This window comes from Enhydra lutris, unplaced genomic scaffold, assembly GCF_002288905.1.
Source record: "Enhydra lutris kenyoni isolate GAN:26980312 unplaced genomic scaffold, ASM228890v2 scaffoldscaffold94, whole genome shotgun sequence".
Taxonomy (NCBI): Eukaryota; Metazoa; Chordata; class Mammalia; order Carnivora; family Mustelidae; genus Enhydra; species Enhydra lutris.
In genome coordinates, this window is record NW_019154178.1 from 4,881,821 (window position 1) to 4,895,933 (window position 14,113).

At 47.0% G+C, this 14,113-nt stretch overlaps 1 protein-coding gene across 5 annotated transcripts in view; it reads right to left on the minus strand.

Moving 5' to 3' along the window:
• LOC111138861 (DDB1 and CUL4 associated factor 8) overlaps nt 1-14,113 on the minus strand; it is a 42,571-nt gene that overhangs the window by 15,556 nt on the left and 12,902 nt on the right. For all 5 annotated transcript variants that reach the window (XM_022490786.1, XM_022490787.1, XM_022490785.1 and 2 more), the window contains 5 exons: nt 12,481-12,555; nt 9,083-9,750; nt 7,993-8,133; nt 6,638-6,732; nt 1,977-2,087 (listed from right to left, as the gene is read on the minus strand). In XM_022490786.1, coding sequence (XP_022346494.1) covers nt 1,977-2,087; nt 6,638-6,732; nt 7,993-8,133; nt 9,083-9,750; nt 12,481-12,529 — 1,064 coding nt within the window. In that variant the 5' untranslated portion in view covers nt 12,530-12,555. The remainder of the gene's footprint in view (nt 1-1,976; nt 2,088-6,637; nt 6,733-7,992; nt 8,134-9,082; nt 9,751-12,480; nt 12,556-14,113) is intronic.

Consider the following 14,113-nt stretch of genomic DNA (forward strand, 5'->3'; position numbering starts at 1 on the left):
CTTACATCTGCTAAAAAAATTTGCAATCTACAAAGGGACAGAGGCTATTGAGCTGATAGAAAATCCAGGGCACCTGGGCGGCTCATTGGGTTAAAGCCTCTGCCTTAGGCTCAGGTCATGATCTCAGAGTCCTGGGATCGAGCCCCACATCGGGCTCTCTGCTTAGCAGGGAGCCTGCTTCCTCCTCTCTCTCTTTCTCTCTGCCTGCCTCTCTGTCTGCTTGTGATCTCTGTCAAATAAATAAATAAACCCTTTAAAAAAAAAAAAAAAAGAGAGAGACAGAAAATCTAAGTATTCCTCCTTGTGCTAAAATGTTGAAACTGATTTCCAGCCTTAGTCTAACCCTGGCAACATTATCAGCTTTGGATTAAGGCATTATCAACTGCAGTTCTGGATAAAGCCAACTGCTCTAGTCTCCTCCAAACATCAAGGACCTAGTGGTTGGATTATCTACAGATACAGACTTTTCAAGCAGTCCAAAGCTCTAACTAAGCAGGAAATCCAAACCAGAAATTTCAGTAAATGCTTTATTTGGAGGAGGCAACACCTGACAACTACAACCCTTTTCGATCAATAGCTTATTAAAAACAAAAACACTATTCCTACGTATTTACTACTGGTGAATAAAGGGTAAGAATTTGGAAAGCAAGGGACACAGGAAATAGGCACAAAGTTGTCTAATTCTCTTGTGGCAGGATTCTTGAACAAGGGAAGGTCATCTTTCATGTATTTTTTTCTTTTTTTTTAATTTTTATTTATTTCTTTGACAGAGACAGATCACAAGCAGGCAGAGAGGCAGGCAGAGAAAGGAGGAAGCAGGCTCCCCGCTGAGCAGAGAGCCCGATGCGGGACTCGATCCCAGGACCCTGATATCATGACCTGAGCCGAAGGCAGAGGCTTAACACTGAGCCACCCAGGTGTCCCTTTCATGTATTTCTAAAAACTTACTCTAACCCCATGATATATATCAGTGAAATTAATCTCAGAATCATTATGAAAAAAAAAGTGCTCTTATTTTAAAAGGAAAATAATGCTTTTCACCCCCCACCCCAATCAGGAAAGCAAAAAATCATTCATTTTTCTAGCGATCCTCTCCCTCCTCCTTTTCAAACTGATGATCCCTGAGCAAAGCCGGAGAGTATAACCACAGAAACAGAGCTCAAATAGGCCAACTGGGTAGGGAGGGGATACAGTTTGTGACTAAGGGCCAGAAGGAAACTAAGTGATACACATGGGGATTGAACCTCTGAACTCTTTTCCTTAGGATATGCCTCAACAGCCTGTGTTACAACATTCACAGTAACAAAGATATCACTAAGGAGAAAGAAAACAGGACAGTGGGAGTCAAAAACCCAGAGCTCACACTGAGTACTCCCACTCATGTCATTTCTGTATCTGAAGCCAGCCTTCAAAATTTCTAGTACATGTTAATTTATATACGAAAAATGGTGGAAAATATTTACTAATACATCGATTGCTAGTAAACCCAGATTTATGTCACAGCTGCTATGTGGGGACCTTGGTCAATTCATCAAACTTCTTTAAAACATGGCAATCTCCTATGCCTGGAGCATCTGCCTTCGGCTCAGGTCATGATCCCAGGGTCCTGGGATGCAGCCCATCAGGCTCCTTACTCAGCAGGAAGTCTGCTTCTCCGTCTGCGCCCCGCTCCCCCACCAAACCCGCCCCATGCTTTCTCTTGCGTGCTTTCTCAAGTAAATAAAATCTTAAAAAAAAAAAAAAAAAAAAAAAAGAACTTGACAATCTCTGTAACATGGTAAGCTATCCCTCAGGAATTCCTACTGTTACATCACAGGACAGAGTGCCTCAGAAGAAGCTTAAGCTCTTTGGAAGGGGGTAAAAAGTTCAAGATGGTGGTTAATGGATTCTGAGCCCATTCTCATGTGCCACAAAGGACACCTGGTGGTCCCCAATGCATCAGTCTCTAAGTCTTAACACAAAAGAGCCGGACTCACCTTACAAACTGATCTCGTCCACCCACTGCAAACTGGTGGGTATTGGCAGGATTCACATAGATCGTATACAGCCCCACTTTCTTCTCCTTTTCTTTTGTCACCACCAGTTTCCTTCAAGAGTAGAAGAGTGTAAAAGTTATATTCTCTAAAAGACGCAGATGGTCACAACAAAAGAGAGCACAGAGAATAATGCAGACACAGCTAGTAAGACCAGATTCTCGGGGCGCCTGGGTGGCTCAGTCGTTAAGCATCTGCCTTCAGGTCATGATCCCAGGGTCCTGGGATCAGGCCCCGCAATGGACTCCTGGCTCGGCAGGAAGCCTGCTTCTCCCTCTCCCACTCCCCCTGCTTGTGTTCCCTCTCTCGCTGTGTCTCTCTGCCAAATAAATAAACAAAATCTTAAAAAAAAGAAAAAAAAGACCAGATTCTCACTGTGAAAGCAAGAAAAAAGTTTTGTTTTGAACACTGGAACAAGAAAAAAACAAAAATCACCTCCACATATATTTAATAAATGCTACCTTGGGGAAGGAAAAACAAACGTGTAGTGAAGTCATTTTCTGGTGTTCCTCAAGACGTGTAAATTAAAGTATATGAAAGTACTGCTTCTCAGGTAGTGTTGGTTTAGCCGGAGTCCAACACGATGATAAGCTATCATTAAACAAACGATACCACCCACATCTTCCCATCGATATAAATACATCCTCCCAATCCATCTGGGAGCAGGGAGCAAGAGGAGGATGAATCATAAAAACAGTGGCCAGAAAAGACCTTAAGGTTAGAATCTACCTCCTAGGCGCACCTGGGTGGCTCAGTCAGTTAAGGTCTGTCTTCGGCTCTGGTCATGATCAAGCCCTGAGTCGGGCTCCCTGCTCAGCGGGGAGACTGCTTCTCCATCTCCCGGGGTCCCTCTCTCCCCTGCCTGTGCCCTCCTTCTTTCTCTCTCTCCCAAATAAATAAAATCTTAAAAAAAGAAAGAAAGAAAGAAAGAAAGAAAGAAAGAAAGAAACCTACTTCCCAGATTCCACAGAAGTGTCACTTACAACCCAGCTCTAAAAATGCACACCGAAAAATGACAAGCCTTAACTCTAGCACAGGACAGCCCAAAGGAAAGCAGCATTCTTCCTTTGTCTGAAGCAGGTGAGGAGAGATTCGTATGGAGACAGCTATTTCTAAAACTGGAAAAATCATCTCTAAATTACTCCTCTGGTTGTACCACAAAAAAAGGGTGATCCTTAGGAGGTCTTTGGGGTCCTGAGTAAAACCCTCTAAAATTTTAGTTTTAGCCAGAAGATTCTGGCTAAATAGCCCTGCCTGTCCCAGCTTAAGGGTGGCACTATGAATACTTTTCCCGAATCCAAGTGTCCAGCCAGTCAAATATGCTATCATAGAGATTAATGAATTTACAGGAAAGGAAAGACAGGGAAGGAAAGGGCTGGGTTCTAGCTTTCCTTTTTAATTCTACGGTTTTGTGCATTCTGTTGTTATGGAAACTGAAAGAAATAGAACCATGACAACGAGTTTCTTTGTAAAGAAATGATTTTAGCATCTTCTCTGCATGGTCAAAGTCCCTCCAGTCTAGAACTGCTCTAAGCAGTTCTAGACTGGAGAGATTTTACTTGATTTTAAAATCTCTGCAGCTTTTCACTTAAGGACTACCTGGGGGCGCCTGGGCGGCTCAGTCAGTCAAACGTCTGCCTTTAGCTCAGGTCATGATCCTAGTGTCCTGGTATCAAGCCTGCTTATCCTTCTCCCTCTGCCCCTCCTGCCCCCTAACTTACGTGCTCGCATGCAGTCCCTCAAATAAATAATAAATAAAATCTTGAAAAAAGAAACAGTGCATGAAAGTCATGAAAATGAATGTCATTAAGGAAAACACACACATTCACAACCCTCAAAAACACAAGGTAGAAAACATATCCAAACTGAGTTTAAGGAACAAAACTAGCCCAGAGGAGAGGCAGCTCGAATCAGGTCTCCGTCGGGGAAAAGCAGATGCTGCCGCTCTTCACAAGATCATCGCATTTTCTCAGCAATGTGGGTTTTCAGAAGGAGAGAGGCAGACAAACATAAGGCTGACCATGTGGAAGCAGAAGGAAGAAACTGAAGGGACAGATTATGAAACAGGGCTCCGCCACCCTGTAATCCTGACAACGAGCTCGATCTTCCTAATGCCTCAATGTACTCATCGGAAATGAAAAATTCTCTCTCCCAATGGATAAATGCAGAGTACCATGGGTTTTCCAGGGAGCTGGCTATAAAAATGATTAATCATGGCAGCAGGTGAAAAGAAAAAATTTTTTTTCCTATCAGGAGGAGGAAGCACCCAAAAGCATAAGAAACAAACTTACCAAATTTTGCCTTAAAATTTGCATTTTTTAAAATAACTCAATAATGTATTATTTGTTTCAGGGGTACAAGGTCTGTGATTCATCAGTCTTACTTTTAGTAAGCAGGTATGTTCCAACAAAAAGGGAAAAACAACTACCGATCAGGGCAAAGAAGTCCTCTGTAGAGTATTTCAAACGGGCTTCCACTGGCTAAAGGAATATCCCACCCACAGCTCCAAACCCAACTCTTTTCCTAAAATGTCAGCCAGTCTCACCAGCTTCCAGAGACTTAGCTATCATAAACACACAAAAGAGAAGCTCCCACTATGCCAGCTTCACACAAGGATGCCTCTGACGTGTGCATGTTCACGCACTAGCTCCACACATAAAGACAGCTTGGACTTTCCAGCCATGACCTTACACGCAGTCCCCCACCTCAGTCAAGCTTTCTACTACTTCTTCAGCCCCTAAAGCAAAAACTTCTTGAAAGTTCAGTCTCTTATTTCCCCAAATCCAGAATCTGGGCCTCCTCCTCCTTCAAGCTTCTCCTATATTCCCTCTTTGAATTTCTAGCCCATCCATCAGTGCTTGCATCCAGAGCCACTGCTTCTGTCATTTCATTCCAAATTCAGTAATCTGCCGAAGTTATCTGTTTTGCCCACGACATGGTCTCCAACTTCTTGTGATCTAACAGTGGTTTTCCTATGAGCTGGCGCACAGGGTAAGCTCCCACTCTGTTTCACAACTCTCTATCAGAGCAGACCAAACAAACTTAGCCCATTGGTTGCATCTCTGAGCTTCCTCTCCCCTCTGGAACTACAGAAAGAAAATAATAAGAGGCACCTGGTGGCTCAGTCAGTTAAAGTAGCCCCTTCTGCTCAGGTCAAGATCCCAGTTTCCTGGGATCAAGCCACATCAGGCTCCCTCTCCCTCTTCCTGCTGCTCCCTCCACTTGTCTGCTCACTCAGTCGCTCCCTCCCTCCCTCTCTCTCTCTCTCATAAATAAAATCTTAAAAATTAAAGAAAAATAAAAGTCTAATAATAACCAACCCTGAGATTATATTTCCTAAATTAGCTTATCTTCTACTCGTATGTTTTGTAAATCATTAACATCCCTTAGTTAACATCGGTAATGACATACAAGACTTGTTATAATTTTTAACACTAACAAGACCATAAATAATGTAGATAATTCATTAACAAGGTAGCAATTAAATAAACTGTTATAATAAACCACTGCTTTAACTATCATGGTTAAATAGACCTTCATGGTCGGATGTAGAAAGATCTCTAAAACATGTTTCCACATGAAGAAAGCAAACTGCAGGGGACTCCATGTGTGTATTTATACGTATGTACATTTAATCCCATTTACGAGGGGAACTGTATATGTCTATCTTAAGATACATAAAAGTATACAAACAGGACTGGAGAGGTATTCCAAAATTTTTAACAGTGGCTACCAATAGCCAGAAAAGTGAGGGCAGAGAGGTGTGCATGAGACAGAATTTACATTCTGTCAATATACTTTATTATTTGAATTTTTAAAAAATAAGATATATTTACTTATTACAAGAACAATTAAAATTTTTAAAGCTAAACTAACTGGTAGCTATAATGTAAACAGTTCCAAATGTGGAGCCAGACACTATGCTGGGGCATCAAGGACATTATCGAAAATACTCAAGGAGATCACAGAGAGAAATACTGATTGGTTATGTCCCAAGTTCAGGCTGGAGAAACGGCGCTGCAGAATGGTTAGCGGTGCCTGAGGGGCAATCTGTCCCAGGTCTGTCCAGATCCAAGTAAGATGCTCTGTTCTTTACGGGACATCACACGGCTGAGGAGTGATGTGATTAACCAGGAGTCTCAAATTCATGTAAAAAGAAACTGTTATGACAGACTCTATTACAGGCACTAATATTTTCGTGCAAGACTTATCCTTTGCTTACATGTTTCTATACATAATTGAACTGAAAACTCCATCAGACCATATCGCTAAGCTGCTCTGCAGAGTAATGTGCTTCCCGTGGGCAAGCGGAGCGGAGCGGCGCCCAAGTGGGTGGAGAGGAGATCACCCCGTGATTACAGCCGACACAGAAGACAGCTGAAGCTCGTTTTAGGACAGAAGGCAGACCGAACAGTCCCGTGCTGCCGAGCAGCAGACCAACCACGACAAAGAAGGGAAGCAGCGCCCAACCCTCAACCTGCTTCTTTGCACAGGCACGGAGGGACCCTTCGGATGGGCCAGACACGTGGATATTACCTAGGACAGGTGGGGTATTTTCAAGGCCAAGAGATCCACTTCTGTAAAAACATTCCTGCTGTACTTACGAAGCTGGCCGGTCTTGTCTGAGGTCAATGGTGAAGACAACCGCATCTTCACCTGCAGATAGGAACGTACAGGGAGAGTCCGGTTCCAGGGCCAACTAAGGGACAAAAAGACAAAGGTTTCTTTTTCTTTTTTTTTTTTTTTTTTTTTTTTTAAAGGATTTTACCTATCTGACAGAGAGAGACACAGCGAGAGAGGGAACACAAGCAGGGGGAGTGGGAAGAGGGAGAAGCAGGCTTCCTGCCGAGCAGGGAGCCCGATGCGGGGCTCGATCCCAGGACCCTGGGATCATGACCTCAGCCAAAGGCAGATGATGGAGCCACCCAGGTGCCCTAAGACAAAGGTTTCTACAGATTAGAATTAGAAGCCATCTAGTTCATTCCTTTATCTTCAGGAAGGACTGCACTTTAAATGTCTCAGCAAGAGACATGTCTAGCTTTTTTGCTGTAAAACCCCAGGAAAGGAACTAATAAACCCATTCTCTCTTGTTCTATGTGAATTTGTTACAGCTTATTTATTCCAAACAAGTCAAAAGCACAGGAGTTTTGCTATTTCAACTAAGTCCCCAAGGGATCCGAATAGAGATACCAAAGAAAAACATTAACCATTAAGGTTCATTCTCAAAGAAAATCAATTAAACTCTCAGGTGGGGAGAGAAATGGTGCCCAAGTTTCATTCCTTACACCTTAGTTACAAAAATTAGTTAACTAACGGGTTGAAGGCAGGCTTAAGAATCAAGGAAACAGGTTAACTTCCATATTTTTCTGAGCCATTCGGTCTAGAAAAGGATATCCCACGTCCACCGACCTACTGCTTAGGGTTTGTGAGAGAGGGCCGCCATCCTTCTACAGCACGGCTGCTCTGAGACGAGCTCTCGGCTCCTCACTGGCCGCCCCACGGCTGTCTGTTCTATATTCCCAGTCCGAAACAGGGCGTCCATAAATAGTGCTGTCCCTGAGAGCTAAGAGAAGCGGGAGCTCTCACACATGAGGGGCCGGCCCCTAAGACCTTGGAGCTGTTAAAGTGTTCCAGATACAATCAAGGGAAATTTAAGAGGTTTGGAAGGCACAGGAGACCTCAAGGATTTCCAAACCAACCGCTGGTCAGCTTAGGGCCTAGGTATCATCGCCTGAGCGCTGTATGTGCAAGATCTAGAAAGCTTTCAAATACTTCACTTGCAAGAAGTTAAGGGTGGCTGCTTTTCATCCTTTTTTAATCTACAAATTTTAGGACAAAAGAAGTGAGGCAGGTGACCATAACAGAGAAGACACAACGGGCAGAGATCTGGGAAGGCCCCGGCTGAGATCCTTGGTGGAGGAGCGAGACCACACAACCATGGGGGCAAGAGCTCACTTACCTTGTGGGACGCTCCCTTGTGCTGGGCCACACGCTTTGTGTTCTTGCAACACTGCGTGGCAGACAGCTCTGCTACCCGCACCTGCCCATCGCGGGCACACATGGCCAGGGTGGAATCACCGCTGTTGGGAAGGAACTTGGCCTGGGTATTCATGAAAAAAGAGACATACAGAAGAAACTGAGGAGGTGAATTTGAGAGGGAGAAACTGTAATAACAAACATAACCCATCCTTTTGGTTGCACCACAGCTGGAAACTTAGCTCTCCTAGTCTTGTACCGTGGGCTCAAGTTCATTCTTCCCAGAGCGAAAGAAGAGGGAGGAAAACCTTCTGATGCGAGAGCATTTCAACGGACTCTGCAAGGCTGAACTGGTACAGGGTAAGTGCTCGGGTGAACTAGGACTATGCTTACTGGGGGAAAAACTTAAGAAAAGAAGAAGGAAAATCTATCTTGATTCAGAAAGCAAACAAATTTGCTACAAAGACAAAGGAAACCAGAGGAGATGCTGGGGAAGAGGTCATGCCGAGGAATCAGTGCTATAGGACCAACATGACGGGTAGGGCTGATGAGCAAACAGAGACTAGTAATGCTCACAAATACTCGTCAAAGGTTCCAACCAACCGAACCAAAGGATTCCACTAACCCCATGCCTGGTTCCAAACTGCTTAACTTCCATTGCTGTATTAACTGCCCTGGTCCTCTGTGTTATTAGTTCTACGCTACACACCGATAAACTGAAGCCGGAGATTAAAGAATCGGCCACAATCACAAAGCTAATAAGGGGCAGGGCCAGGAACCGAACCCAGTCTAGCTCTAGAGCCTTGCCCCAGGGCACACTGAGTGCCTTCCTGAGGACTTCCAAGCGTCCCACTGGTAAGGAGGCTTCTAACCACCACTGTGCTTAGGAAAGACAAAGGCTGTCGTGGGTCTCTGAGGACATTTGACGCCTCTGAGTCATCACGGGAGCCGCGGCAGGACTAGTCCTGATGCCTCCTTCTACCGCAGCTCCCCGTCAGCTCCCTCTGCAGCCTCTCAGGCTCGTCTAACTGCCGCCCGCCTTTATCAGCTGCCGTCCTGCTCCCTTGCCTCACCTGGAAGACGTTGCTCTTGTGGCCGCTCTCGAAGTCCAGTACCGGCTGCCGCCGCACCCAGTCCCAAACCACCACCTTCAGGTCATCGCTGCCACTGGCCAGCCAGGTGCCGCGTTGGTTAAAGTGCAGGGTGTTGACACAGCCAGTATGGCCCTCCAGCCCATGCTGCAGGCGGAAACGCTGCACGAAGACTCTCGCCCCACAAGCCTCATACACGAAGCGGGCGCTGGAGCCCAGCTCCCGCTCCCGCAGAGCAGGGAGGGCTTGCCAGCGAGGGCGCGGCAGGGCGGACGTCTCCGAAGACACCCAGTCCTCCAGGGCCCGCTCATCGTCTGACGAGTCCTGGTCCCGGCTGGCCCGCTTCCGCTGGACCCGGCGCCTAGGACGCTCCTCCTCCTCCTCCTCTTCCTCTTCTTCCTCTGATCGGTCATGGACCTGGTTTTCATCGTTGATGGAGTAATGGCCAGTGTCCTCCATGCTGTCGGAGTCCTTGTCTTCCCCCGAGCTCTCTGTATCTGTACCCCGACTTCCTGTGCTGGTGCGATTGGGGCCACCATCATCCCCGGTCAGGCTCAAGCTCAGGTCCGAGGCCTCCACTTCAATGCCTGAGGATGTCTCCCGGCCCTCCTCAGCGCCAGACATCTCCTCTGGACTGCTAGACAAGCTTCCTGCATGCCAGTGAGAAGAGGGGAGTGAGGGGGAAATAAGGAAATGGGATTGTGATCAGAAGGATGTCCCGCCTCAGTCTAAAAACCATCACCCAAAGGTCCGGACACCAACTTCGATTAAAGTGTTTCTGTTCATATGCTTACCAAGACTACCTTCTGAGTAAAGGACAAGAAACTGAAAAGATTAAGACCAAAGCCACACGCAAATAAAGGTACTTCAACACCAAGTGGAGAACTCCAGGATGGCCCGAGAGTGATCGATTCTCTCTCTCTTGCAAAGCATGGACAGGCTGTGCCCAAGTACCAACCACCTTAAGCTCTGTCCTGCTCAAGGCACATCCACCAGTCACACCGAATAACTCAACCACATGTAAGAGGAAAGAACATCCATGCCCAGCAAGAAATGATATAGACATCTTCTTAGAGAAAAACAGAAAATAACAGATGAAAATCATTCTGACAATGGGTGGGAGTTGAATCATTTCCTACTTCAAGAAAGCACCGCTCCTCCCCCCTCTCAAATCCTAATTTCTGCCCCTGAGGTCCTAAAATCCACTAACAACCAGAAGGAAGTAGCAGGGACAAGTGGAACTGTGATCATTAGGATGGGTTTTTGCTCACCTTTCACTAATAAACGTATTCTGACTTCCATTAACCTGACAACGCCAATGCTACTGCTAATTACAGGAACTCTTTATTGGGGTAGAGCTTTATCAAGACGCACACACAAAACTGATGAAAAGCAGGGCCACGAGAGCGGTATCTGAGAAGGGAAGCTCACCACATCCAGGCTGGCCATGTTGGTGGTTCTCCAAGAACTAGGTCGCTCTGGGCAATCTAAGCCCCAGCGATCAGACACCGCACTCGCCTACCTAACAGCAGCCAAATAGCATTCCCGCGAGTGCCCCGCTCCGCAGTGTGCTGGAGCCACGTGACCACAGCCTCCACGCTGAAGCCAAGGTAGAAGGAAGGAAGGCGGCTGAGGACTTTAAACACTGTTCACGGCCTCCTTTCCTGATGATTACGAACTTGACCTCGCCAGAAGAGAAGTTGTGAGGTACAGCAGAGCAGCTCCGTGCAATGCTGGTAGCAGCTACCCAACCCCACGAGGACACTGAAAGGATTCCAAGTAGCTCCTGACAGCTTAGTCACCAGGAGCAGAGCAAGAAGTTCCAAAGATCTCTGCAGCCATGGAACCCCTGCACGACAAACCCTCAGGCAAAACCCGCCACGGAAAACAGATGAACAATACAAGCGCGCTGGTTCAAACGGCGACAGAAGGTAGGGAGACTTGTAAACAGCTCTTTTCAGAAAGCACCTCAACTAAGATCCCAGCGTGGAAACTACGGGGGTAGGAACGGGAAGAGAAAGGGGGAAAGTGCAGCCATTTGCTCATCGGAGCTACACCTGCTGAGACAGCGCCGCGTGCTGAGAAAGCTCGGCAGATGTGGTCTCTCAGACACAACTGGCCTTGAAACTGCGAGTGCTGAGAAAGGGTAAAGCGCCACGCACTTCGATTCTGGGGAGAAGGAAAACAAAAACACCGAAACTCCTAGCATTTCTTGTTAAAATTGTGATGAACCAATCAAGACGGCCTGGGGGCTCCAGCACATTCACATAAAGGCCAGAGTACGTCACGAGCTCAGCAAGGGGACCCTCACAGCCAATGACCAAGATCCAGAGGTCAGCAAATTTCTTCTAGCAAGGGCCTTCACAGGCCACAGGGATCTCTGTCACTAGTACTCAAGTCCACTGCTGGAGCACAAAAGCGCCTGTAAGCACCATGTGAATGAGTGGGGCATGACTGCGTTCCAACAAACTTTACAAAAGCAGGGGCAGGCTGGATCTGGCCCGCAGGCCACAGTCGGCCAATCCCTGACCCAGCTGATGGTCAACTTCCAAATCAACTACATACCTCAAACCACGCTAGAACCCCGAGTCTCTCAACTAAGCCCAGTCAAAAATCTGATTCACTTTTCTTAACAGAAATGAATGAACAGCACTGGTAAGAAGAGAACACAGGTCAATAAACAGCACGTTGACAAATCTTACTTTCCCTTACTCAACTTCACTGCTCTACCAATCTCATCAACCAGAACTGAGCCTATAATCCTGACCAACGTGCTCAGAATGCCGAGTGCTGCGCCGCCCAATTATACCTGAAGGGCATTTCTCCGGTTCAGAAGGAGGCTCAGGGCTGAAGCATTAATCGAATAACCCATTATTAAAATCTTGATATTCTACCTTCAAACATGCCCTAGACCCAGTGAGTTCACACCTGGCCAGGCCCTACAAAGAACAGAGGCCAGCCCTCACACCAGTCGGTTTAGGCTGTAACTTCATCTCTCGTCCGCTGTCTCTACCGAACTAGGACCTGCCGCAGAAAGAGACCCCTCGTTACAGCTGGGGAACCTTACCCTCCCCCAGCTCCCTTCTTTCCACCACTAACTGATCTTTTCCTCCTAGGTTTCATCCACTCTTACCACCTTTCAGAATTCCAAACTACCTGAACTCCTCCTAATGGCACAGCTCTATTCCTGACCTTCTAGGAAACAGTCAGAGGTTGAAGCAACAAAAGTCCCGGAGAGTCCAGGGTGTCTCCTGTGTAGTTGTCTATACACACAACAACACAGGAAGAGTCCACGCCTAGGAAAGACTTCCTTCCCTCCACTAAAATCCCAGGTCTCCACTTCCTTCAGGGGAGGAGGAGAACCTCAGGTGGCCCCTTACCATTGGCTAAGTCTGTTTTGCCATCTGCGCTGCTCCCTTTGCTGGACATCTTGAATGATGTTTAGAGTGGCCAGCCTGCATTCAGGAGAGGAAGAGAATGGAACAATTAGGAAATAATCTAGGAGAGAAGATAAAAGGGACAAGACATTTAACCACGCACAGCCTTTGTCATTTTCATAAAAATGATTTTTTGAGGGGGCCTGGCTAGCTGTCAGTGGAGCGTGCAAGTCTTGGTCTCAGGGTTGTAAGTTCGAGCCCCACGTTGGGTGTAGAGACTCCTTTAAAAAAAGAGACAGTTTTGACTGTGTGCTCAACAGGGCTTGTCAGCTGCTGAAAATCATAGCCGATCCCCCTCCCCCATGTCTAAATTCCATACAGAGACATATCTTTGGGAGGTCATCTCTTTACCTGAGTAGCTGGCAGTGATTTCTGAGATGGGAAAGAAGGAACGGAGCTCAAACCTGCACCAGCAGGCATATACCCAGCGACAGGTACTACACACACAGAGGCTTAACACAAAGCTTCAGCCTTGTCCTCTAGGCAAGAATCTTCTGTTGTAAATTTAATCATATGTATCACCCATAAATTCTGTGAAAGACATGCCTTCGTTACATGAAGAGGTGGGCCAGACTCCAAATACCACCTTACACACGAATCAAGAGATGGGAGAGACCAAGCTATAGGGGTGAGAGCTCGGGCTCTGTGTTCACTCAGATGCCAAGCTCTGATCTTAGAGGCACAGACACTAAGGATTGTAAGAGGCAGAGCCAAATTAGAATTCAGGAGCACCCTTCCCCAAGAAAGAACCGAAAAGGTTTCTTTTTTCCTCTTACAACGAAGCCACCAAGTCCACAGCTGGGGAAGAAAAGGGCCACATTTCCATGAAACCATCTCAATCCATCTCAAAAGTGGCAAACGTTATTTCATCTAATTCCGCCAACTCTCACCAGACCTGTTTGGCGAAGGCCTGTCTGTGAATCGGGGTACCTAGCCTTTTTCCTTTCATACCACTGTAACACATTATTTTTATAGGGCCTCACTCCCACCTCGAGCAAATTCCAAAGAGCAAAGAATAATATTATTCAGGCCAGAATTTTGTTAAGCCCTTTCAGTGCCTGGACAAAAGGCACTGGTCAAAGACAAAGTATGATTATGACTCCGGTCCTCGTACCCAGGCACACTGGCTTCTAATCTTTCAACAGCCCTTTCATTCCCACAACAATTATCCCAGAAGCAGCCCCATCCCTATCCTGACCCCCTACTCTCCTCTACAGAAATCCAAGTTGCTTCAAAAAGTGTCCCCTGCCAAGAGACAGCTGCCCAAAGCTTGCTCCGCAGGCCAGCATGGGGGAGTAGAAGCAACGCATGGGTAGGACAGAGGCCGGGTCCCAGGCAGGCCCTGGAAGGGTGCTGGGAGACGACGCCAACAAAGCACAGATTTGTGAGGCCACGGCGAAAACACCAGCGCAGAGCGGCTTGCAGAGCAGGCTGTCTCCCTCCTCCTACTCCAAGGAGGTATTTCTGCACAGCATGCTTCACAGAGCACTGGCTCTTTCCTGCGGGGGGGGGGGGGGGGGGGGCGCAAAAGTCGCAAACGTTACCCCCCGCACCCCCTCCCCCCCCCCCGGGGGCG